The sequence below is a fragment of the Micromys minutus genome (genome assembly GCF_963924665.1).
Source record: "Micromys minutus genome assembly, chromosome: 24".
Taxonomy (NCBI): domain Eukaryota; kingdom Metazoa; phylum Chordata; class Mammalia; order Rodentia; family Muridae; genus Micromys; species Micromys minutus.
Genome location: NC_137959.1, coordinates 4,436,021 through 4,460,442, shown reverse-complemented (window position 1 = coordinate 4,460,442; position 24,422 = coordinate 4,436,021). Strand labels below are relative to the sequence as shown.

The following is a 24,422-nucleotide window of genomic DNA, read 5'->3' as shown; positions in this document are numbered from 1 at the left end:
CCTACTGGATGACATTTCTGAGACTCAGTCTCTCCTACTATACTTGGGGCTCAGTGCTTTGGCTAAGCAGATTGGCCAGTACATTCTAGGGATCCTCCTGTCTCTGTTCCATAGCACTTTGGCTACAAACAAGCACCATTATGGCTTTTATGTGGGCACTGAGGATCTAAACTCAGGCCCTCATGTTTGTATAGCAAGTGAGGTGCCCACTGAGCCATCCCCCAGCCCCTACCTTTGGATTTCAAATTATGATTCTTACTTCAGTTGTCCTTTTGAAGACTTGGGGGTCTCGACTGATTCAGGCAGAGGACCTTTCTATTAAATTTGTAGTTACTGTCTTTAATAAGCAGAAAAAAGCCACTAGACTCATTAAAACTTTGTGCGGGGCTAACAAGAATGACACAGATAAATGAGCCTGCCACCAGGCCCAAGTTTTATCCTTGGGACCCACTTAGCAGAAGGAAAGAGTTGACTCCCAAAAGTCGTCTTCTGATTTTTACAGACATGCCAAGACACATTTAACCCCCACCACACATACAACATATACAATTAAAGTCACTGTAATTAAAAAATTAAACTGTGTGCAAACTAGGGATAAATGCCTGATGTCACAGGCTGAACTGTGTTCAGATACCAAGCAACCCCAATACACCTGAACATCCCTCTTTACATGATCAAGTTAAGGTGAAAGTCAGTAGGGTGAGTCCCAGATCAAAGATGACCCTATAAACAAGAAGTTTGGACTCTGACACATACATGCTCAGGGAGACACCACTTAAGGCCGTAAATAGCCTCTCGGAAGCCACAGAGCTTCCAGAAGATAGTACAGAACCATGAGTTAGCTATTCAACAGCCTTCTGAATGAATGCTGCCCTGACCATGAATGAATGTTCAACGTCCAGGTTGTTTAAAACGCTAGTTTGGGCAGGTAAGATGGCTCAGTGGATAAAGGAGCTTGCTGCCAAGCTGGACAATCTGAGTTTGATCCTCCAGACCAAAAGGGTGGGAGGAAAGAATCAAGTTCTGAAAATTGCCCTGACTTCTACACACATGCCATGGGACCTACATGTTCTCATGACTACACGCACTCTCTCACACTCATACACACACAACGAGAGGGAGGGAACGTGAGTGGGGGAGGCATGTTTTTCGGAAAGCTAAAATTTAAGACACCAGTTTATGATATCCTGTTATGGCAGTCCCAGAATATTAACTCTCAGGGTGTTCCCCTTCGGGTGCTGGAGAGGTGGTGCAGCAGTCAAAGCCGCCTGCTCTTCCAGAGGTCCAAAACTGAGTTCCCAGCATCCACACAGCAGCTCAGAAGCATCTGTAACTTCAGCTCAAGATACAGCGTGTGCAAGCACCAGGCATGCGTATGGCACACACAGGTGAGTACAAACACAACACCCAAACACTTAGAAATAAATCCATCTTTTTCAGAAATGGATGTTCCTATGAATTTTTCACAACTGAATTCAAAGCTGTACACTCAGTGTCTCCATTTTGCCTCCCATCAAGGTGATGAAATCCCCTGACAAAAGCAACTCAGGAAAGAAAATGTTCATTTGACTCACAATTCCAGGCCACCGTCCGTCACTGTGGAGGTCAAGGTGTCAGGAACCTGACACAGCTGTCATATCACACCCACAGTCAGAATGCTCCGATGCCAGAGGGAAACAGAACCACCTACATCCAGATGGGGCCTCCCACCTCCACTAATACAAAGAGAATGCTTCCCGTGCAAGGACACAGACCAACCTAATCCAGTGAGCTTAGATTGTGTCAAGTTGACAATTAAAACTAACCCTCATGCTTAGCAATGTCACCTCTGCTAAGGTGGCTATTTTTGCCCAGAACTGACCCACCGAGGCTAGAGTGTCAATGATATGAACAGACTAACAGGTGTCCCCCTACCCACGCCCCCCACTTCCAAATATCATTCTTCTGTGGTATTCTTATGTGACGACTCTTGTTACCTGGTAAGCACAATGAAAGAAAGTACACTCAGCCGTACATACGCTGTAGCAAACACGCCAGAGGGATGGATGGTTTAAAACAGTGTGAATCCGCTTACCAAAGGCCAGTCCATAGACAGACTGCGCTCTCCTTTAACCTCTCACGAGCCTTCATCTGCACACAAAGTATATAGATTCTGTCCCCTCAAGCAATCAGAAGGAACTTCACTATGGCTACCACGTTGTTATCAGAGACATCATCCACTAGGGCTGATAAATGGGTCAATTACCTGCTTCCTTGACTTTTATTTCCACTTGTATAAACGTTTTCATCCTAATATTACCAATACCTGTTGTAAGATGGGCAATAAATTACAGACTGACTAAAATCACCAGGAAATCCTTAATAGACCAAAAAAATTTAACTTGACCAGAAAAAAAGGCCCTAATAACACAATCATGTACTCCATAGTCTAAGAAATAGCAACCCATAGATAGATGAATGGCTATGCACCGAAATCAGCTTATGCATGGCATGAAATGATCAAGTTATTTACGGGTGTTTTCCAACAGCAGGGGCTGATGCACCTTGTAAGGAAACATGCCCAAAGTCCTTCAGTCCGGTCAAAGAGAACAGCCCACTGCACATCTTTATTTCCTAAGAGTATACTGCATGCATGTAAGAGTGAAAGGGCCACGAGAGGAAAACAATTGAGTAAGAGAGAAGAGATAAAATTGCTTTGTGCTTTGCCTTTAGTAACACAGGATACAGACGAAAGACTCAGGAGAGGGGACGGACAGCCTGCCACCCACACCAGCCCCAAGAAGATACTAGCGCCACTGATTGTGGGAAAATACATTTTCATTGGCACAAAAGCCCATGATAGCAGACAACAGATCACAAGGACACCGAATGCAAACTTAACGCTAAGCTATGAGCTAGGCCAACAACTTTAACCTTTCCTCAGGTCAGGCTCAGAGCCAGTGCTCCTCTATCAAGCGATCAAATGTATTCTTAACTCGTGCTTTGCTCTGCCTTCCCCGGCTCGCCTCCTGGCACACACGTGTGGAGTCAAGGATGAAAGGCCAAAAGCCCATGAAAATCAACAAAAACTACAACCGGCCAGCTAAGGTGATTCCAAGGGCTGTGCGGACACCTCCAGGTCCAACTGCTTCATCTGCCTCACCCTCTTGATATTTCCAGGAGGATGGGTATAGTAGTCCACAACTCAAAGCAGGTGGATCTGTGAGTTCAACGCCATCCTAGTCTGCATAGTGAGCTCCAGGCCAGCTAGAGCTAAAAAACAGAACAAAGGGTTCCTGGGTGTGTGACTCCTGTCTTCTCTGGTCACCCTCAGGCTGACCACTTGGGGTTTTCACTGAGACAGCTCTGCCGTTCCCACCGGATGGAAAACTTGTTCTCAAGTTCCCCGACATTAGCAATGATGCTGGGAGGGGGGGACATTTTTCTATTTCCCAACAAAGCTTGATGCTTCTGGAAATGTACCAAGGGGGACCTAAGATCAGTAAGGAAGCTCTATTGCTGCCTTTGATAAACTTCAACCGCAGGGAAGATGTTTCAAAACCAAACCGGAACATTCCTCTGTGTGTATGTATGTGCACACACGTGCAGCCAGCCACATGGTAACCACCCACAGTGGATTCTTTTCCTTGTCACCTCAGAGAATCTATGTATGTGGATAACTACACCTCTTCTTTTTGTCTCAAAGAACTCAGAGCTGCCTGCAGTCCTCCAACCACCTTGACCAGGTTTTGTACAGGATTCTGATTGAACAACTTATCCTCCATGAATAACTGGCTTTTGAAGAGGAGGCTGGGAAAGCCCTGAGCAACGGAGCCCGCTCTTCAGCGAGATGCGAGTGGCATGGGCACAGTCAGTCACCTGGGCATGCTTTGTTCTAAGGATGTATGTTTTAGAGCTTCTGGGAGGCACCCTGGTCAGTCTGTTTTCCGGTTGGGGTGTTTATGCACTAAGATCAACATAAGCCGGTAGTTAAGTAGGCAGAGTACATATTCTTTCCATATTGCCTTTTTTTGTTGTTGTTAGTGATGCTTAGACAGACAGACAGACAAAATAAAAACCATTTTCCCCCTGAGATGGTCTTACACACCCAAAGCTGCCATCCATATGTATCCAAGGATGACCCTGAGCTTCTGATCCTCCTGCCTCTGCCTCCACAGTGCTGACCATACATGTTACATGTGCATGCAAGCAGCGTAACCACTGAGCTACATTCCCAGCCCTAAATACGCTCTTAAAACTACAAGCACCAGGCTAGTGAGATGGCTCGGAGTGGAAAGGTGACCTGGGTTCCCTCTCCACCTGCATTGGGCCTAAAGGTAAGAACAAAAAACCGTCGGAGCACACAAATAATATTCAACAGACAACTGAAGATGTTTCTCAATAAATAAATAAATTAATCATACACAGAACTTCAAGAAATGTTCAAGTTCCTACAAGGCCCCAAGAAGTCTTATATCACTTTAAAGACAACCACGGGGTATGAAAATGAGTGCTGGGGGGACCCACCCTAGTTCTGGACCTAATTCCAGCTTCTTATGCATGAGACCCACGTGATCCGTGCAAGTTCCTCTCTGCAGGATGGCTTACGACTACCTGACTGTTCATGACTGTGGAGGCAGACCAGAATGACAGAAGCCAAGTACGGGGCATCAGCATAACTCTTATGAGGCTTCTCTTTAAGAGGTTTCCTCCCGGGTACCCAGGAATCTGGCCGGAGTGGACGCCGTGTCGGCAAGCTGGGATACTGCTTGCTGCATTATGTCACGGCCATCTCAACCAAGGGAGACAGGAAACTGCTGGTTCTTAGAGACCATAGGCTCCAGATGCCAAATGTGCCCAGTCATCAGGAAAACCTCTCAATTCTAGCACCACTTGAGACAGAAGGGCAGGGACAGGCAGTAGTGGAGAGAGAGCTACACCTCAGAGCGAGCCAGAGCCTTCTAACCACAGGCGTCCCCTCTGGCGCACACACTGCAGTGGTCCTGCCCTGTGGGACATGGCCTCTACTTCCCAACCCAGTTTCCTCCGAAGCATATGGTTTTCTCCAGCTTCACAGGGCAACACTCAGTACCTCTTCCCGACCCAGCATACAAAAACGGACTTCCATCTTTGCATTTGTGAAGAGATCCGCTCTGCCTCCCGAGTGCTCAGATTTAGGCACGTGAGGCTGCTTTTTCTTTTCTAACAATGTTACTGTACTATTTTCTCTTTGACTTTGTAACTTTTGTGGGGGAGGGTCTCACACAGGAGTTCTCTTCGCAGCAGTGTCCAAGCACTTGCATGGTAGACCAGGCTGGTCCTAACTGGTTTTCAACCTCCTCCTTTTATTAATTTATTACTACCCACCAGCTGCAGGCTAGGCTATTACACACAAAAACATGTAAAAGAAAACAAAAACAGAAATAAAACAACAACAAAAGACCACACGCATGCTTCATGTTTATAAAAAAATCAAGCCACCATAGATAACAAGCACAGAACAGCAAGTGAATCGAAAACTCTCAACTAATTATGCCCGGTAGCTGTAACCACGGAGAGACACACAAAGGGCCTCTGCTATCTGAGGGCAAAGGCAGACGTTATCAGGCCAAGCTGTCATCCAGTCGCTCTAAAAATGGGGAAAAGAATATGAGCAGGCGAAGGCAATGGGCACGTGAAGTACGGAAAGCAGAAGGGGTCATTCCACATACGTGAAACAAGGAAACGGGGGCTCAGACAATGTCTCTTCAGGGTCTGTAAGTTCAAACTTCTTTTTCGCACAATGCCGACGAGGGCTGTGGCAGTAAGAAGGACGGATCATACATGCAGGAATAGGGAAAGTTGGAAATTGAGTAAAAATATGCGGTACAAGGGGCCAACTCTTCCAATTTTCCGGGAGAATGAGAGCACACTACAGCAGCGGCAGACCGCATTGTGACTTCTAGAACTACTACAGAAGTTCACTATCAGTGAGACTGGTATCTGTAGTGTGGAGACGAGAGGCCGCGTCTGAGGTGCATCTGAGGTGCATTTGAATTGTGAGAACCACAGCCCAGAGAGGAAGAAAACCAGATGTGTTCTCAGGTTTCAGACAGGACCCAGCTGAGCGCTGAGCCATCTCTTCTCCTAACTATGAATCCTCTGGGGTAAATGATGATGGTGTCAAGACAACTTGGGGGAGGAAAGGGCTTATTCAGCTTCCATATCAGGAGTCTGAATCCAATGAGGGAAGTTGAGGAAGGATTCTGGAGCAGGAAGTGAAACAAGCCACTCAGGGTGCTGGTTACTGAACCACTCCTCATTCATTTCTCAGCCTGGCTTTTTATTCCATCCAGGGCCACCTTTCCAGAGACCACGTGACCCACAATGGGCTGGGCCCTCCCCGGTCTTCATGGATGAATTAAGAAAATGCCCCATGGGTCAGTCTACAGGAGGCATTTTCTCAGTGAAGTTTCCTGCTCACCAAATGACTCTAGCTTTCAGCAAGTTGACAAAAACCAAACCAGGTAGGTGATGGTCAGAAGCATCTACGCCCAACAGAGGAGCCAGGACATCACTGGCTAAACATGACACAGCTTCACAGACCAGCAATGCTACACTTGTATTTACAGAAGAAAGGTCATTTAACTGGTGAGCTAATTTAGAACATACTATAGTAAGACATAAACAAATAAAAAAACAAATAAATAAACACACAGGGTATGGTGGAGTACAGAAAAACCTGTGCTGGTTTCACTTAAGAATGTCTAGCAAAATAGTAAAAAAAATATTTATTTTATTGAAAATTGGTGCTGGAATAAATGTCACTGGTGTTGTACATAGTGTAATACTGTATGCAGTGACAAATCTTTCTGTCTGTGCTGTGGTGTCTGTGCTAAGAAAAAAGGACACATAGAACTGTTTGCTTAGGCCCAACAAGCTGCCTTTTCATGGTGTATCATCTTTAATTGAAAGGATAAATTACAGTCATTCAAATGTGGGACTTTGGCAGACCATTTCTTGGAAATGAACAAAGTCAAGCTGATACTTCAAGGAAAGGCTGTATTTTTAGTTAGTGATAAGATTCATGCTTTCAAGTAACCATTACAATTTTGGAAAACCTGTTTGCTACACTATGAACTTGACAGATTCCCAATACCACACTTAGAGACTTTTTCCAGACAACATTCCTGGAGATATAAATAATTTTTACATTTACACTAAATTTTTATAGATCTGTGTCACTCTGGGAGTCCATATTTCCGGAATGTCCAGTACTGATGTTATGTGCATGACAATCCAGTCAAAACACAAGACAGCTCAGTAGATTTAAGTACAGTTTGCTGCAATGTTTTGATTCGGCACTGCAAGATTCTGGTGTATCAGAGATGATCACATTGCTTGCAAAGGTAGTGCGATGTTTATATGCGGGCAGCTCTTTCTCTCAAGCCTGATGCTATAGAGCAAACACATCAACTGAGGACCCAGCAGTCCTCTAGGAAGCCAGACACTTCAGACTGACAGAGACATACAAAATACCACTTACTTCCCTCACTCTCTTTGGGAAAAATACATGTTTTCATTAAGAATGGGGTGTCTATAATTAACATGTGCTAGGTTAGAGTTGTTATTCTTAACAACAGAAATTTAATTTCTCTGTTTTAATCTCTAACGTGATATATATATATATATATATATATATATATATATATATATATATATATATATATATATATATATATATATATATATAATTTTTGGGGCCCTCATTAACATCCTAAAACGCACACATTCGCTAACATGGATTTGTCTTAGCAAGGCAATCACAGAATGAAAACACTAAGGTGTGGAAGGCTAGCAGCCCTAACACTACCACGTTTACAAATTTCACAGACAAGAAGAATGCAAATGAAATAATAAACTGAAATTAAGGTAAAATGAACTGTTGTGGGGGTTACAGGTAAGAATACACCCAGAGAGGATGCTTCATTACATATGTGTAACTTAGGCATGCCATCTCTTGTAAAAGGCACCATGCCAGAATTTTGTTTTCCCACAGGTGTAAGCACCTATGTACGGGTGCATGTGCACATCTATATACATGCATGTGGAAGCCAAAAGTTGATGCCAAATGTTTTCTATTGCTCCGAGGCAGGGTCTCTCACCAATGCTGGAACTCACTAATTTGTCTAGTTTAGCTCTCCGGCTTTCTCTACCCCCGAGTGCTGGCATTATAGGTAGGCCACTACCCCTGCTCCGTTTGTATGTAGATGCTTGGGATCTGAACTGTGGATCCTCACACTTGAATGGCAAGCCCTTTATCCACTGAGCCATCCTTGTAAGCCATACACTAGAACGTTGTGGCTAATTGTGCCTGAGGTGAAAGGGGGCGAGAAGGGAGGCTGACCTTTACAGAGGCACGAGTCTCAGGGAGGCCCCCTAGGACAGGGCTCTCTCCTTGAGGCCCTCAGTAATGGCATCCATTACCTAGTTTTTCAACAGAGATCTCTGCTTTAAAGAGACCTTGTGACCTTCTTCAGGAGCCCCACACTTCCCCATTTTATCACAGGGAAGACCACACCTTACAGTCAGTTTCTGAGCTTCACCCATCCTCCTATGTAACCAGAACAGTCTTAGGAGTGAGTTCCTGCCGTCTCTGCCCTGCCTTCTATCGTCCCATCTGGACCCACTGATTCAGCAACACCCCCTTTTAATGGCTCATTATTCTGGGTTCCTTTCGACCTCTCCTGACTGATGTCATTGCTTCTACTTGGAATGTTCTCTATTCTCAGCATCTAAATAGCTGCTTCAAATGCTACACTGTGGGAGTCTTTTACCTGCCCCTCTTAGACGTTGTTTCCATAAATATCTACATATCAAAGTCACAGAATATTGCCCCATGACTGTTAGAATGTCTATTTGTATGTGTCTGCTGATTGCATAAAGAACTGTGGCTGGGCATACCTGTCAGAGTTCTGTGGTTAAGTCCAAGCCTTTCACATGAAGAGTGGTAGAACTGGGGACTTAGCTCCCACAGGATTTCAAACCCCAGCTCCACATTGCTACCATGTGCCAGCTGCCATATACCCAAACTTCTAAACTAACAGTTCAGTTATTGAAAGAGGTGTCCCTGGGGAAAGAGTGAGTTCTGATTTTACATTGACAGTAGTCACCGGAGCAGCATTTCCATTACAGAATTCTTCTTCATGAAATCAGATTATTTTATAGTTCAACACTTCTTGCCTCTGTGCCCCCAAACTAACAGAAGTCTTTAGAAATCCATTCCTGACAAACAAGTTAAGCCAACTCCTCCATACACACAGGGTCCACTCAATGTTGGAAAGTTGCTGGGGCTTTTCTGGAGGGGGGAGTGGTTTGTTTTTGTTGCATATCAATGGATTGACTCCCTGACTTGAACTCATAATCCTGCCTCAGCCTCTCAAGCCCCAGATTACAGGAGTATGTCATCACCCCACTCATTGGAACAGGGGTTCTGTTGTTTGCTTTTGATATTCAATATATACAGACAGACACACAGACACACACCCACACACACCACACACACACACACACACACAAACACTCTCTCTCTCTCTCTCTCTCTCTCTCTCTCTCTCTCTCTCTCTCTCTCTCTCTCTCACTGTTGTTTTCCTAGACAGGGCCACTTAATGTTGCCCTGGCTGTCCAGAACCTGTCCTGTCTCCCCGGTGCTGGGGTCAAAGGAGCCTGCACCATCATTAACCTTCAGCACACTTTCCATTTAACCAAATGAAACGTAACTTCCATTCGAATGGTCCTGGAACAGTTTTTTTTTGTTTTGTTTTGTTTTTTTGTTTGTTTGTTTGTTTGTTTTTGGTTTTTTTCTGCTTAGTGACTCCTTTACTTATGAAAACAACTTTCAGGCTGAACTTGAGAAATTCTTCCCCATCTCTTTCTCTGTCTACTTGGCTCTTGCGACCAGGCTGCCTCACACAACTCACTAAACTCTACCCCGTCCCCTATGCAAACATCTCCTTTCTGCTGCTGAACTGAAGCAAGCAATGGGCAAGAAAAGTGGCAGTTACCTTCTTAACTGACAACTGAACAGAGATGACAACGCTGAGAATGTCACCCTCTTTGCACCCAACAGAGCTTTGTGCCTCCGGCTGCAGATGCCAGACAAGGTGACCCACCCCCACTCCTTCCTCAGACGAGGCCCTCCAGACCTTATACCTCAATAATTAATTCCTCTGATGATGACTTCGAGAGTCTACAACAATCTTTTCATCACCTTTAAATCAGAGTTTTCAATCTGGAGTCAGTATTGCAGAAACGAGTCCGTCCTTTCACAAGAGTGACGAGCCACCCTTGTTCTGAAAGCAGTCCTTAAATCCCGTAAAGCAACTATGTGCAAATATTCCAAACCGAGGCTGAATTTTAAGTATTATTTCTTGATTACAGTGCAGATGGAAGCTGGGAGAAAAGAGCGTAACACATTTTAAACATTTATATCTAGTGTTAATTAGTTATATTAGGCATGTGCTGCATTTTCATTAAAAGCCAATATAAGGGGCTGGAGACATAGTTCAGCTGTTACGTACACTTGTTGCTTTTGCTGAGGACCTAAATTAAATTCCCAGCATCCACATGGTGGCTCACAACCAACCATCTGTAATTCCAATTCCGGGGGACCGAAGACTTGTTTCAAGCTCTGTGGGTTACTACACTGTGCGATCACACAGAGCACATACATAAATGAGGGCTGTTGGTACCAGGAACCGGCTTTACGGTGGGTTACAGATCACCTCCAAACCCAGGAATGATGTCACCCATAGGCGACAGGAACCCGCACATCTGTTACCATGGCAATCGCTATACATTCCCAGCATCCATTTGATTTACCTCCCACCTTTACCCGCAAGTGGTTACATTACAGCCTAAATAAAAGGCAGACCCTTCCTGACCTTCGCCTCTTCTCCTTCTTCTCTCTCTTTTCCCCTTTTCTCTCTCTCACCCCCCTTGTCTCCGTCCCCCACAATAAACCTCTCTCACGTGTAACTGCATTGACCTGGTGTGGTCTGTCTGGATTTGAGTCACAATTCTATCATAACAAGGGCAAAATATTCACATACATTAAATAAAACTTTAAAATAATGGGTTGAAAGGGATGGGATTCTGTGGCAGAACACATTCTGGGGCACACAAATCCTGAGTTGCCTCTCCAGCACCATCCCCCCAAAGCCAATACAGGTCCATCCACATGTCTTTCCATCCTGCTCCAAACCCCCAGACCTCCCTAGGCAAGCGCTCCTGACAGGCGGCTGAACCAGCTTCCTCACATGGACACGATCTCTGTTTCAGAGATGGATTGCTTTCTGTTTGTTATTCACAACAGGCCCTCACATCAAAGTTTTCTCTGGTTCCAGCTTTATGAAGACCATGGGATTCCTACCTAAAGCACTTGTAAACTGGGCATGGTGGGGCACGTGTATGATCCCAGCACAAGAGAAGCAAAAGATCCTGAGTACAAGGCCAGGATGGTGTAGTGAGTTCAAGGTCAGTCTGGATATATGGCGGGACAGGCAAGCGATCTAATCCACCCAATGTGAAGTTTCTCCTTCCACAGTTATCAGAAAGCAAGAAAACAGTTCAGAAACACTTTGTGGAGCATTGTGTCTCCCTAATGCTCTTTCCTCCTACATACAGCTGTGGTTCCTGCTCTAACGGGGCATGCTGGGCAGGAAGAACCAAACCAGGGCAGAAGGGAAGTCTGGTTCTAGTCCATCCCACAGACAGCACACGCTCTAGGGAACATGGGAGTTAGGCCCCCAAAGTGCACTGCACACCACTTTGACTAATGTCAAAAGCCCAGATCTAGAATCTCGAAGGAAAGAGATGTCAGTAGTGACAGTTTTCATGAACCATGCAAATCCAAGTGTTCTATCAGTAGCCGAGGTCTGCACTGGGGTGAAGGGACAAAGGTGACTCAAACAGGGAGACCCGGGAAGATCTCACCGTCCTCGGCCCTGTGATAGAGCTGATGCATTAACCTGGAGCTGCTCTTCTCTCTGACTCGGTTTCTCCCTTCTGCCAACAACCAGGGAAATCTGTTCTCCCCGTGCTTTGTAAGCAGATGACCCCAGAGAAATGACTTCCGGAACCAAAAGCATACCATAAACAAAATGTCAGCCTAACAGAGTATTAGTACAAGATGGAATTACAGAAGTAGTACAGAAGCTAAATGACTCTTCCTAGGCCTCAGACGGCAGAGAGGCCTGGGTGGGAAAGTGAGACCAGTCTGTGGGTGGGGTAGACACCCGTGAATCCATTCTTCTGACCAGCATGGTTCTTCTCCAGGTCTTTGTGCTCCAGCCTGGACAAGCTGGAGCCGGTTACTCAGGTTCCAGTTTTAAGATCTAACAAAGTATGGTCACTAACCGGTCTGGGCCCAGCATCTCATGTCTTGGTGGCGGGGATGACATCACCCCAGAGTGGTCACCCCAGAGTGGGATAATCCTGGCTAACTCAGGAATCCCCAACTTCAATACATCCCCATGTAATGCCCGCCACACATAAGAACTCATAAGAACTATTGAACTGCCTGGCAGTGATCAGAAACTTGGGGGCAAGCAAGATTTTCCAAGCACAGTGTGAGAAACCCCTGAACCCCTAAGCTAGGATGAGAACGGAACTCACATGTGTAAATACTGCCAGCATGTATTACGTACATTCCATACGCAAATAAAAATCCATGTACAGGAGCTCAGTCCCCTTGGAACCTGCTCCAACCATGTTGAAGTGAGGAAAACAGACAGAGCCACTTGCTACTGTCATTAGCTAAACGTGGCACAGCCGGGGCCTGAACCCCTGCCTTGCACCGCTTCTTGAACTCCACCCTGCAATATGGCTCGCAGTACCTTTGACACGGTGCTAAATTAAAAGATCAAAAAATGCTTCAGAACACAGAACAGTCTCTAGTCCAAATGCCTTCAGGGATGTCAAGGGAAGAGACTTGGGGGAGGTGGGCAGGTGTACATGCATATGGGGACATGGTGGCTGAGTAGCAGGAGCTGTGGCAAGCTTGATGAGCACATGCCCAGGGAATGGACGGCCCCACTGACTGCAGCAGATTGCAGCCATGTGGGGAGGTGGGTCTGTGCTGCTTGCTCTTCCAAGTGTTCACCCTCTCTCTCTGTCTCTCCCTCCCTCCCTCCCCACCCACCCTCCCTCCCTCCCTCCCTCCCTCCCCCCTCTCTCCCTCCCCCCCCTCTCCCTTTCCCTCCCTTTCCCCCTTTCCCTCCCTCTACCTTCCACCCCACCCCATGTGTGTAAAGCTTCCAATATCCAAATTTCTGTATGAAGTTTTTAAACATACTGTGCAGGGCAGAACATGCTAGTGTGGCACCTGTCTGTGACCTTCAGCGTGAACAATCATGCAGCACACACCCCTCAAGACTTTACTTAAGATCCATGGGAAATGCTCCCTTGGACTGGTTCCTTGAGATTAGAAACAGCAGACTGTGTGTCTCCAACTTGTGCAAACTTTGAACTATGACCCATATGACATATGGAGAGCCCAGTGTCAGTTTCCTTTCCGTCATTTCAGTCCACACATTGCCGCTGAATGAATGACTAACAGACCTTCATTAAACGTCTATCCTCCCTGAAGTTTCACCGGAGGTCACCGTAATACGATTCATTGTCCTTACCTTCGAGTAAAGACCTGTCATAATTCATATGGTTATTACACAACTTAGATACAATTTTGGCCAAATCACACACACAAAGGAACTCGTTCCTTTAGCAACAGCCTGTTATAACATTGTTGGCCTACTGAATAAGTGTTAGTCAAGCCCTACAATAATAGCTTCATAAATGAACTTTATCATATTATATTGTTACTACTCATCTACTAATGAGATCTATGAAAAAAGAACAAAAATTAAAATCACTGAAACCACCGTCAGAGCTTGAGGCAAAATGTTCATCTAATCACCACCTAATCATGAGGACATTACGTATGCTCACTGTACATCCTGTTTATTCCGTGTCAGGCACTAATATGGCATGATTCTGTACATGCAATACTCAAATGTGTTTCAGTGCTCCTGATGTGGCTGCTATCAGTAGAGAAGAAGAAACTGGATAACAGAGAAGGTAAGTCAGTTGTCCAAGGTCACACAGATTGCGTGGCAGAGCTGGGATCTCAACAGCCCTGCACAACAGGTTACACACCTCTCAAGCACATGGACCCTTTGTTTTCGCTTTACTTACACAGTATACAGCGAAAGGAGAAGAGGCCAAAGTCACCAGGATGTTTTCTCCATCTCATTACCAAACGAGCTTTTTAAAACCCACCACCAGACTCTGAGTTGAGAAAAATCTATCCTTCTCCACAAGTGCAGCAGCTTGTTTCAAAGGCTCAGATAAAGTTGAGTGCCGCTGATCCATCACATAAAAGACCGTTTCCCCTGGCCTTCCTCAGTCCCCTTTGAAGGCCGACTCCTTCAGAGCACTCCAAACAGCTCCCCGAGACCCACACCTCTCTCTCACCTTGCTTTTGTTCCTTTCCTCACACACCCCACTTCTAAGGGGGGGTCTAATTTTTCTGACCTATGAAGAAATTAGCAGAAAAAGGCTGAAGTTAGCAAGGTTGGTTTCACACACTCAGAGGCCTGTCGATCGATTCTTTACTGGTAGAGAGAACTTGGCTAAGTGGGTTCTTCTGTGCCAGCACTAGAAAGGGAACCCAGGCCCTACGGTGCTAGGCAACCTGTCCACTGAGCTTTGTCTTTCAACGGCTGGGTTTTCTTTAAATTATATAGGCAGAGACCACCTGGTTAAAAAAGAACCAGGGATCTTTGCAGAACTTTGGTGGTAAAGGCTGGGTTATTTTTATTGTTGTTTGTTTGATTTTTGTTGTTTGTTTTAATTAGTAGGGACTGGACAGTTGAAGAAAATATCCTCTTTAGGCATGTAGACTCAGTCCACTTGCATTGAATATAACCCTAGGTCACTATTTCAAAAGCAGAGTTGCTAATGGTCACATTCTGACCTCAGATGATGGGTGGGTTTCACTGTGCACTTCATAAAGTTAGCCACAATACAGTGTGTGTTTGTGTGTGTGTGTGTGTGTGTGTATGCGTGCACATGCTATGAATATGACTTTTAGAACAGAAACAAACAGCAATATAAACCATGTTACTTAAGATTAATGTCAAGCTCAAGTTGGATTTAAACCTATGAAGCCGCTTGGATCTAAATCTGTTCTGTCCAAGGTGGGTCAGTGGGAGGTACAAGAGCATCAAACAATCTTCCACTTTGACACTTACTCATACACTGTTTTACAGTATCATAAGAAATATAATTTTCAGACAGAGGGTAGAAATACCAAACTCACTCTTCAACAAACAGGAGACAGTGGCTCGGAACCTCAGCCCACCAAGCGGCCTCGGCTGTTTGCAAGGTCTGTGCTTTGCATATTATTTTCTTATGAAATATGACAGAAGACATCCCAGCTACTATGAGCCATAAAGCGTTTTGTACACTTAGCCCTAGACAGTGTGAATTACCAAGCTACACCTTCCCAAGTAGGAGGCAGCAGAGACTGAGGGTAAGGAGGTGCTAGCAGCCCTCTCAAGGCTGACCCCAACGTGGGGTTTTCAGAGTACATTACAAGGCCAAAATAAGTAATGAAGTCAAAAGAATGCATGGGCACATGCAGTGTGCGCATTCACACACACACACACACACACACACACCTTACCATAACTAAGCCCTGGACTTATTTCCAGTAAGTAAAAACCCAAATCTATTCCTTTACCACAAAGCCCGCCACCTAGTAAATTCTCATGCTAGAAACCCGTTAATGTATCCAAAGTCCCATTCTGTAGGTCACACATACTCTCCCTATCTTGGTTTTCCACCAGTCTGATTAAATGACTGAAAAATTACTAATATATCACTCAGAATAGGAAGGTCGACACCAGCTTGTAGTGTTTTTTTTTTTTTTTTTTTTTTTTTATCTCTTGGACCCTAAAACTCCACTAGGAATCTAAAAATGAAGAATGGGGAGCAGGGCTGCTTCGAATGAGGGCTAAGGGACATATTAACCCTACTGCAGTAATATGGTGACATTCGGTCCTTGCTGATGGCCTTGGTGACCGGTCAGAGGTACTAAGCAAACTTCACACAGTGTAGCAATGTGAGCACCTTCATCCTTTCCTGCAGACTTGGGCTATAGTCTGAAATCTTTACATCCTATATACCTACATCGGAACCTCATCCCTGGTATGATGGTATTAGGAGGAACGTCTTGCCAGGGTGAGTAGGGTCAAAGGGCAGAACCATGATGAAAGATGCCCCGGGCAGTTTAGTCACGCCTTCCACAGTGGGAGTACGCCTAAGGCCGTGTTGTTAGCCGGCCGATGGGCGTCTTCACTATATAGCACAGAACCTGTGGTCATCTTGACTTTGAACTTTTCTACCTTGACAGTTTTCAGAATAAAGGAAATGGGTTGTTTAGTAAAGTCCCTGACCCAAGGTGTCTCCCTACAGCAATCCCAATTAGCTAGGACACTGGCTGGTCATCTGACAAGCGAGAACAGAGCTAGTAGCTCACGATGACAGAACTTTTTCCATTTTGTGAAACTTGGTGTGTGCAGACACAACCAAAATCCACAGCTATGGAATTACGAAGTAAGCCACCTTGGCAACCCAGGCCAGCACCACCTATTTCTAACAGAGCTTTATCTACAAATCTGTGTGGACAGTAATTAGTAAGACTCCTTAATGTCTTAAAACAACTGTGACCCAGGAGCCCGCCTGGGTAGCCCAGCGCACACTCACCTTTGGGCACACGACTGCCCATCTGATTCTTGCACCTCTCTCCAAGAAGAGATCGTCTCAAAACCTCTCTCAAACTCCTCTGACAGAGATCATTCAAATGTGCAGCGGTACTCATGCGAGCAGAAAGCGGTCCAATTCAGACTTCTCCAGCATGATTTATTAACACTTTGTGGAGAGACTTGTCAACCCGCACCAGCTGTGTAGTCTCCAGAGCGAGATAGCAGCACAGATAAATTAAAAATCAATTTTTTTATTAGAAACTATTTTGAAGCATTAGAGGGGATGTGATTTTTGAGCCATCTTCTGTATTTTCACAGGAAGCCCTTGCGACCGTCCCCTTACAGTCCAAAGGATGCATGGATGCTCTTTTTGGGAGCAGATACCAATGATCCCCAGAATCATTAGATTTATCAGAATCATTAGACCTGCCTAACACGCACTGTAAGATCTCCTACTTCAGACTGAATGCTTTCCCATGGGTTAGTCAGGACATAGTGCTTGGTCACTGCAAAATTTAGTAAGAAATAAAAGCAGACCACACACACACACACACACACACACACACACACACACACACACACACACAAAGAGAGAGGGAGAGAGAGAGAGAGAGAGAGACAGAGACAGAGACAGAGACACAGAGAGACAGAGACAGAGATAGGGTCAGGGGCTCATGAAACATAAAGGACTCAGTTGCTGTCTGGTCAGTTTGCTTCCCGGTTTTACTGGGGAGCTGAGTTTGTTAACACTTTGTTAATGAAGAACACTCTAACCTGCTCTGCTCTGACCCATGGCCCAGGAAGGAGGGAGAGCCCTGGACTGAGAAACAACCGTTTTGCTAACTTTTCCTCCTGCTTCCCCTGGGGAGTAGCTATCAGGCAAATTCCCACTGATAAGTCTAACAGAATCCAAACTTGTGTTCGCATGGCTGAACAGATGCTAATGGTGAGATCTTAAAGTGCTGATTCCCTTTGGTAACGGACATACAGATGCCGTAAATGCTTTAAACGACCTCCCTGAACCTATCCCTCTTAGCCTCATGATCCCAAATGTAACAATGCTTGAAAGGCCACACCATCCTGGAACCAGCTTCCCTTTCTTAGCTGACAGACCTTCTTAGGTTACACTCTTTGGGATTCTGATGGCGACAGGTACCTGGTTCAGCTCATAGGACCTCTAGCCCATTCTCTCAAACATGGCTCTGGACTTTACTAATGGAAGAACTTTTGTGAAAAAGCCATCCACAGCAGTTGAGTCACATTTAAGTCCCTAAATGAAAATTAGTGTGTTAAGCCAAGAAATCAAGGCCTTTATTTTGAATAATAAATTTAAATCTACCCCTCAAATATATCAGCTTAACATCCTTGACTGGGTGGGATTTTCAAAAGTTACTACAGACCTCTGTGACAGGCAGATAGAAAGACCAATGCATCTTCATAGGACACAGCACTTTTTTCTAGTATATATGAGACATCCCATGAAACATAAACATGACACACGTATGCTCACATACTCCCCTCCTCCCTTTACTTTTGAGTCCCAGAAGAAAATGACTGTAGAATTTTAAATCAGAAACCCAAAGCTAAGGTTAGTAGTCTCAGGTTAAAGTCTCGCCCATCTCCAAAGCTAATTGGGTTCTGAACAGTCCCAGGGGTGTCTAGCTGAACAGAAGGAGCTAGGAAACCCTAGCAGGCCAGAGCAGCCTGGGGAATTGCTAGTTCTCTGTGCCAGGAGCCAAGGCTCACCCCAGACTTGGTTGGTATCAGATAATACCAAGTGCTCGCTTGGATTTCCAGGACTAATCCACTCTAGGGTGGACCATCCAGGTTCCCTGGTGTCTGTACTGTGGGAAGACAGTGGGCTTTGCCGGGCCAGACTGTTCCTAGATAGTTCCGTCTAACGTGAGATAAAGACTGCACTCTCAGAAAACATCTGTGTGTGGTAACAGTGTGTGTTCTGCAACTCTTTAGCCCCATTGCTGGGGGTGCAAGGGCCAAGATTACTAGTGAAAATGGAGAGTATTTCAACTGTCCTACAAATTCAAACAGTGTTTGAATTCTACATTCTAAATTTGTTCTACAAATTCACACACACTCATGCTGCACTTCTTAATGTTTATAAGTTCTATCAATCCTTAAATCAACGCATCAATAGCAGCTTTAATAACTTCATTTACTCAGAAAGGCCCCACTACCTTGAAATCAATTTAAATCTCCCAGTTTATTCATTAAACCACCCCCTTGCCTCTCCTACAAAACAGATCACCCCGGGGAGAGCAGGGCAAATTTTAGGTTTGTCTCTATATAACTTCTTTAAACTCCAAGATGACTTCTAACAGGCACCTTTAATCCCAAAACTCAACTGCATTTTAACCTTAATGCAGCATAGTTCTCTGGTGAAGGAGCCCTTTTCCCACACACAAATAAGAAAATAGTTCAGTATTGAAAGTTAGGCCTTAAGTCTACAATTACATTCTGTAGTAAATGGAAACTAACATTCTTTTTTTTTTTTACCCAAATCGGTATGCTTTATGTCTGTAAATCAGTTTCAAGTTTCCAGGATCCTCGCCTGGCTCTCAGCTAGCCCTGGGTTACTATGACTGACTTGGAAATACACCATTTGCCCAGAAATTGCTCTCAGTCAAAATGTAAATTGCTTATAAAACACGTGTTAACCCCGCTTAGAAAAGGCAGCACACATGAACACACACACACACACACACACACACACACACAAATCCATTCAAAACAAAAAGAGGTGGAAACGCTTTACAAATTAAGGCTTCCCTTAAAAAGAAGGGGGAGGGGTGAAGGCAGGACCGGTTACTGTGCTTCCAAAAGTAAATTGCTTTTTTCTTAGGTTAAAGTGGCTTAATGTGACTGCAAGAGGAAGGCGATTTTTCTTCAGTAGATAACAGTACTCAATCTGAGAACGAGGAGGAAGCCCACTCTCAAAATAAAACTTCATCAACAGGCAGCAACCCGCGGGAGAGGCCCACCAGACACCGGAGCTAAAATGGAGCCTGAATTTCCTCTCAGACAGAGGGTAGTCGCAGGAGGTCAGGGTCAAGGTCACCGGCAGGGCAGGCTGCAGCTGCCCGGCTGCACACCACGGGAGGGGCGGCGTTCCAGCCGTCTCAGCCGAAACTGATAAATCCTTCTCTCCCACCCTCCCTCTAACCCCGCCAACATTTTTTTTTTTTTTTAAGCAGGGGGAGAAGAGAAGAAAGGGAAATGACCAAGTAACCTCGCCGCCCCGGCTTTCGCGTACAAGCTCATCAGCTCCCAAAGTTGCCATCTAAGGGCAAGTTCGCAGAGAACACTGAAGCCCATTTTGTGCGAGCGGGGCATGCCTCCCGCGGTGGCGCCCGCCCGGGACACCAGCCTCCCCTCTCGCTGCCCACGCGCGTCCGAGCCAGAGGGAAACCCGGCCCGGCCATGTGCACGCACACTTCCACCAACTGCTGCGAGTTTTCTGTGAATCGCAGCGCGGAGCCTCCCGCCTCGCCCGCCCCGACTGCGCCGCCTTCTCCTCCTCGCACAAAATTTTCCTACACTCGCAGCCGCCTGCGAGTGATTTTATGTGCATATATATTACATATGTGATATTATCCTCAGAACCTCTAGCGGGCAGGCGAAGAAAGGACTGCACGGGGGCATTTCTCTCTCTCTCCCTAAAGGAAGGGGAAAGAAGCACAACCCTAGCCCTGCGCGTCGACTCCTTGCGTACCGGGAAGGGGGAAGAAAAGAGGAATGTTTGCGGAGCAGACTGCCCGCGCGTGCCCTTGCTCGCCACTCCCGGTGCCAACGCGCCCGCCCGGGCCACAGCTGCCCCGCGGCCCCCTGGCGTGGGCACCGCCGCGGAGATTTCGCGAGGGGGGAGATCGATCGCGCTCGCCAGTCTGCGGCGGAAACACACTCGCTCACACACAACCCGAGACACCATAACCTTAACCCTTCCCCCACCCTCCGTGAACTTCAGGTGACCGACCACGTCGGCCTGACACCCGCGCGGGCGGGCGCTCCGGCTCCGCTCCCGCCCCCAGCCCGGGTTTTGCAGGATCGGGCTCCGAGCAGCGCCAAGCCGCCCAGGAGAGGGGAGCGGGGGGGGGGGGGGGGGGAGAGGAGAAACTGACCCTCCGTCTCCCCCGACCCCTCCCTCCGGCGCCTCCCGCGTCCCCTCCTCCCGCCACCCCGCCCCACGCCTTCTCCCCTGCCCCCTCTCCCCTGCATTCAAGGAGCCCGGCGGCCCCGGGGGGGATATTTTTAGTTGCTTCTTTCTCCTTCACTTTTAGCTTCAGCAGCATCTCGGAACACTCCGAGCGGAGAGAGCTTGGGGGGGTTGGGGGGGGGACGAGGGGGAGCCCGAGAGGGAGTGGGGGAAAAGTTAAGAGTCTCGCAAAGAAAAGCGGGAGGGCGGCGCGGAGGGACCCGAGGCGCGGGTGGAGGAGGGGACGGGGACCCGGCCGCGCAGCCCGGCGCGAGTCTCCAGTTGGCGTGTGTGGCCAGGGCCGGGAGGGCTGGGATGCACTTTAGTCCCGGACTCTGCTCGGGCAGGCCGGGGAGGGGGCTCTGCGAGCCCGCGTCGCCCCGGCTCCGTCTGCTCCGCCTGACCCCGCATTTTATTGCGGCCGGGAGCCCTGCTCCGCCCTCCCCTCGGCTCTGCAGGGACCTCGCGCGCCGCGCGCCGCCCTGGCTGCCTCGCCTCAGCCTCGGCGCGGCTCCCGCACCCCACATCCGCCCGGCTGCCCGGCCTCGCCCCCCGATCGGCCGCCCGCGCCCCCCGGCGCCCCCACACCCTCCTCGTCCGCCCCTGGCTCCCCCTCCGCCGCCGCCTCCACCTCCGCCTCCGGCTCTAGCCGCCCGCGGCTCCGGGGCCGACCCACCCCGGCGCAACCTTTAGCCGGAGACCGACCTCTCCGGTCCCCAGCCTGGCGGGAGGCCGCGCGCCCTCGCCCCGACACCCCCCAATCGCCATGTCACGGCCTCGGCCCGGCGCGCGTCCCAACCCCGCACCCCTATGCACCGGGATCCACACGGAATTTCTTTTTTTTTTTTTTTTTCAAGATTGCAACCTCTCCCACCTCCCCCCACCCGCGACAAAATCCGGCATCCACACTACTCCCCTCCTCCCTCCTCTCGCCCCCTCCCCCGCAACCCGGAGTGAGGAGGGGGAGGGAAAGGGGGGAAAAGCCCGATCTCAAGGAAAAAAAAGAGGGGGGCGAGAGAAAGAAAGAAAAAGAGAGAGAGAGAGAATAGAAAGGGCACGGGGCTGATCATCACCAACATGGCTGCCTCGGCATAGACCTAAACGAGGAGTAACCCGGGCTGTGTCTTTGTCAGTTTCACCTCTGTAACCCTAAACTAATGCAGAAAACAACGGCGGAGGCTGCGGAGGGGAAAGAAGAGAGGGAGGGCGAGAAAATGGCACGAGAGGAGGTGGAGAAGGGATGACTTACGTGAGGGAAGGCGCTTGGGCTGCTCCTGCTTCCTCCTGGGCATTTTCCCCCTTTTCTCACATTCTCCTCCTTGGTTAATGTGAGATCAAATAAACCCCCGTGGGGGCAGACAGGCAGACACTGGCAGGAGCGGGGAGGTAGTTGGGGGGCGGGCAGGGGGAAACCCCTTCTCTCCGGTGAGTGCAATGGGTTGAAGCTTGTTTCCTGGAGCCAGAAGAGGGGTTTTCTTCTTTTCTTTCTTTCCTTTCTTTCTTTCTTTCTTTTTTTTTTTTCCTTTTTGAAAAAAAAATTTTTTGGTCGTGCACCTGGCTTGTCCCCGAGCGTAATATTCTTCAATGGAAACGGATCTAATAGGTGTGAGTGTGCGTGTGTCCTGTGCTCGCGTGTGATGGGAGGTATAAATAAATGAGCGCCGGTGCGGCGGTGTCTATGGCCGCGCGCTGTGTCTCCGAGCCCCTAACACTAATGTCGGGATCAAAGGGCAGCGGCGGCGGCAGCACAGCTCACAGCTCGCTCTCTCGCTCTCCTCTCGCGCTCTCTCTCTCTGTCACACACACACACACACACACACACACACACACACACACACGCGAGCACAGACTGAGGGAAAGAGCGAGAGCTAGACACGCGCGCGCGCGCGCACACACACACACACACACACACACACACACACACACACACACACACTCCGCAAAGAGGAAGGTGCCCTAAGGCTCTCAGGGCGGACTCAGCCTCGCATTTACAACTGCTCTGTCTGGAAAGAATGGGGGGCGCGCGTGCGGGGGTGGGATGGACTTCTTCGAATTTATCCCGCTAGTCGCCCAATCAAGGGGGGGGTGGAAAAGTGTCCCCCCCACACTTGAAACATTATTTTACAGATTTTTTTTAAAGGAAATAGATTGCACTAACCACTTTCTTTTGTGTGTTAAACTACGTTTGGTTCTGTATAAAATTCCCCAGGCTTTTGTAACCGAAAGAGTGACTCTCTCACCCCATCACCTTGAGTCTGGAGGTTACAGACTCTTTCACACATGCTCTTAAAACAGCCCGATGGAAATAAATCTTTTTTTTTTTTAATTAAAAGATAGCATAGGGCGGGATCAGGGGATGGTGGGATGGGTCTGGTGGAGGGTCTGGTGGAGTTAACATTTAAAAATTCAGCCTAAACGAAAATTACAAAATTACAGGTCCTTGAGGAAGAGGAAAACTTAAAACTTAAGATTAGGTCACCCCTGAGGGTTGACTCAGCTACCGCAGGGATATTCCTACAGTGCTCACAGTGATCTTGACTGCTGTAAGTCACTTCCCTCCTAGGACCCAGGTCGCTGAGGCTTACCCTGAAGCGACTCTAGTGTGAAGTTTGAGCTCAGCAGTTTTCATTAAGTCATATACTTTCATTACTTTAGAAATCACACACCCTGCTTCAAAGAAGCACATAGAGAGGAAAAACAGAAAAGGATGCATCTCCTCACAAAAGGTAGTCAGGAAGGGAGCCGTTCTCTCTCTGTAAGCCATGTGGATAGAAGTTCACTGGGAGGTTGTTAATGATCTAAAACTCCAAAATCTGCTACTATAATTGAAGTTTTAAAAAAAAATGGCCTGAAGAAGAGCTGTTTCATAAAACTCTTTGTGAGGGGAAACTTTGAACTTGGTGGAGTATATTTTTGTCATGAGTCAGAGCTAAAAAATAAAAAGGTGCATTATTTAAATGGTATCTTCCTTTCTGAGCTTTAAAAAAAAAAAAAAAAACCTCGACTCATCACCTTATTATGTTAAATATTTCCCTACCAATTTTTAAATAGATGTTTTCATCGAAGAAGGTGGAGCACATTACCAACACAGAGGTTTAAAATGGCCGTCCACTCAGTAGCCTGAGTGCCTAATGAGAGTTGGGTGTCACAGAGAGCCACTGGGGTTATGTTTGCTTACGTTTCCTTTGGAAATAACAATAGCTGTGTACTGTCTTCACCAGGAAACTGTAAAGGACTGTCTCCTAAAAGATGGCTGTTATAGTGAATTCTCAAGATAAAGCCCTCCTTTCTGATGCCTACCAACACACTCGGCACCCCGAGGCTGTGATGCTATTTGAAGCAGGTTTAAATGTCTGCTGAAACAAGTACCGCATAAGACAACAGAGTTCAAACTGGAACATCAACCTTAAACCAATTCCTGAAAAAGA

General features: G+C 47.1%; 1 protein-coding gene across 1 annotated transcript in view; it reads right to left on the bottom strand.

The window, feature by feature from the left end:
• The window catches only part of ZNF827 (zinc finger protein 827), a 152,554-nt gene extending 130,033 nt beyond the window's left edge, over window positions 1-22,521 (bottom strand). Inside the window, exon 1 of the mRNA XM_080937496.1 lies at window positions 22,244-22,521. Coding sequence (XP_080793622.1) covers window positions 22,244-22,286 — 43 coding nt within the window. The 5' untranslated portion in view covers window positions 22,287-22,521. The remainder of the gene's footprint in view (window positions 1-22,243) is intronic.
• Between the last annotated feature and the right edge of the window lie 1,901 nt (window positions 22,522-24,422).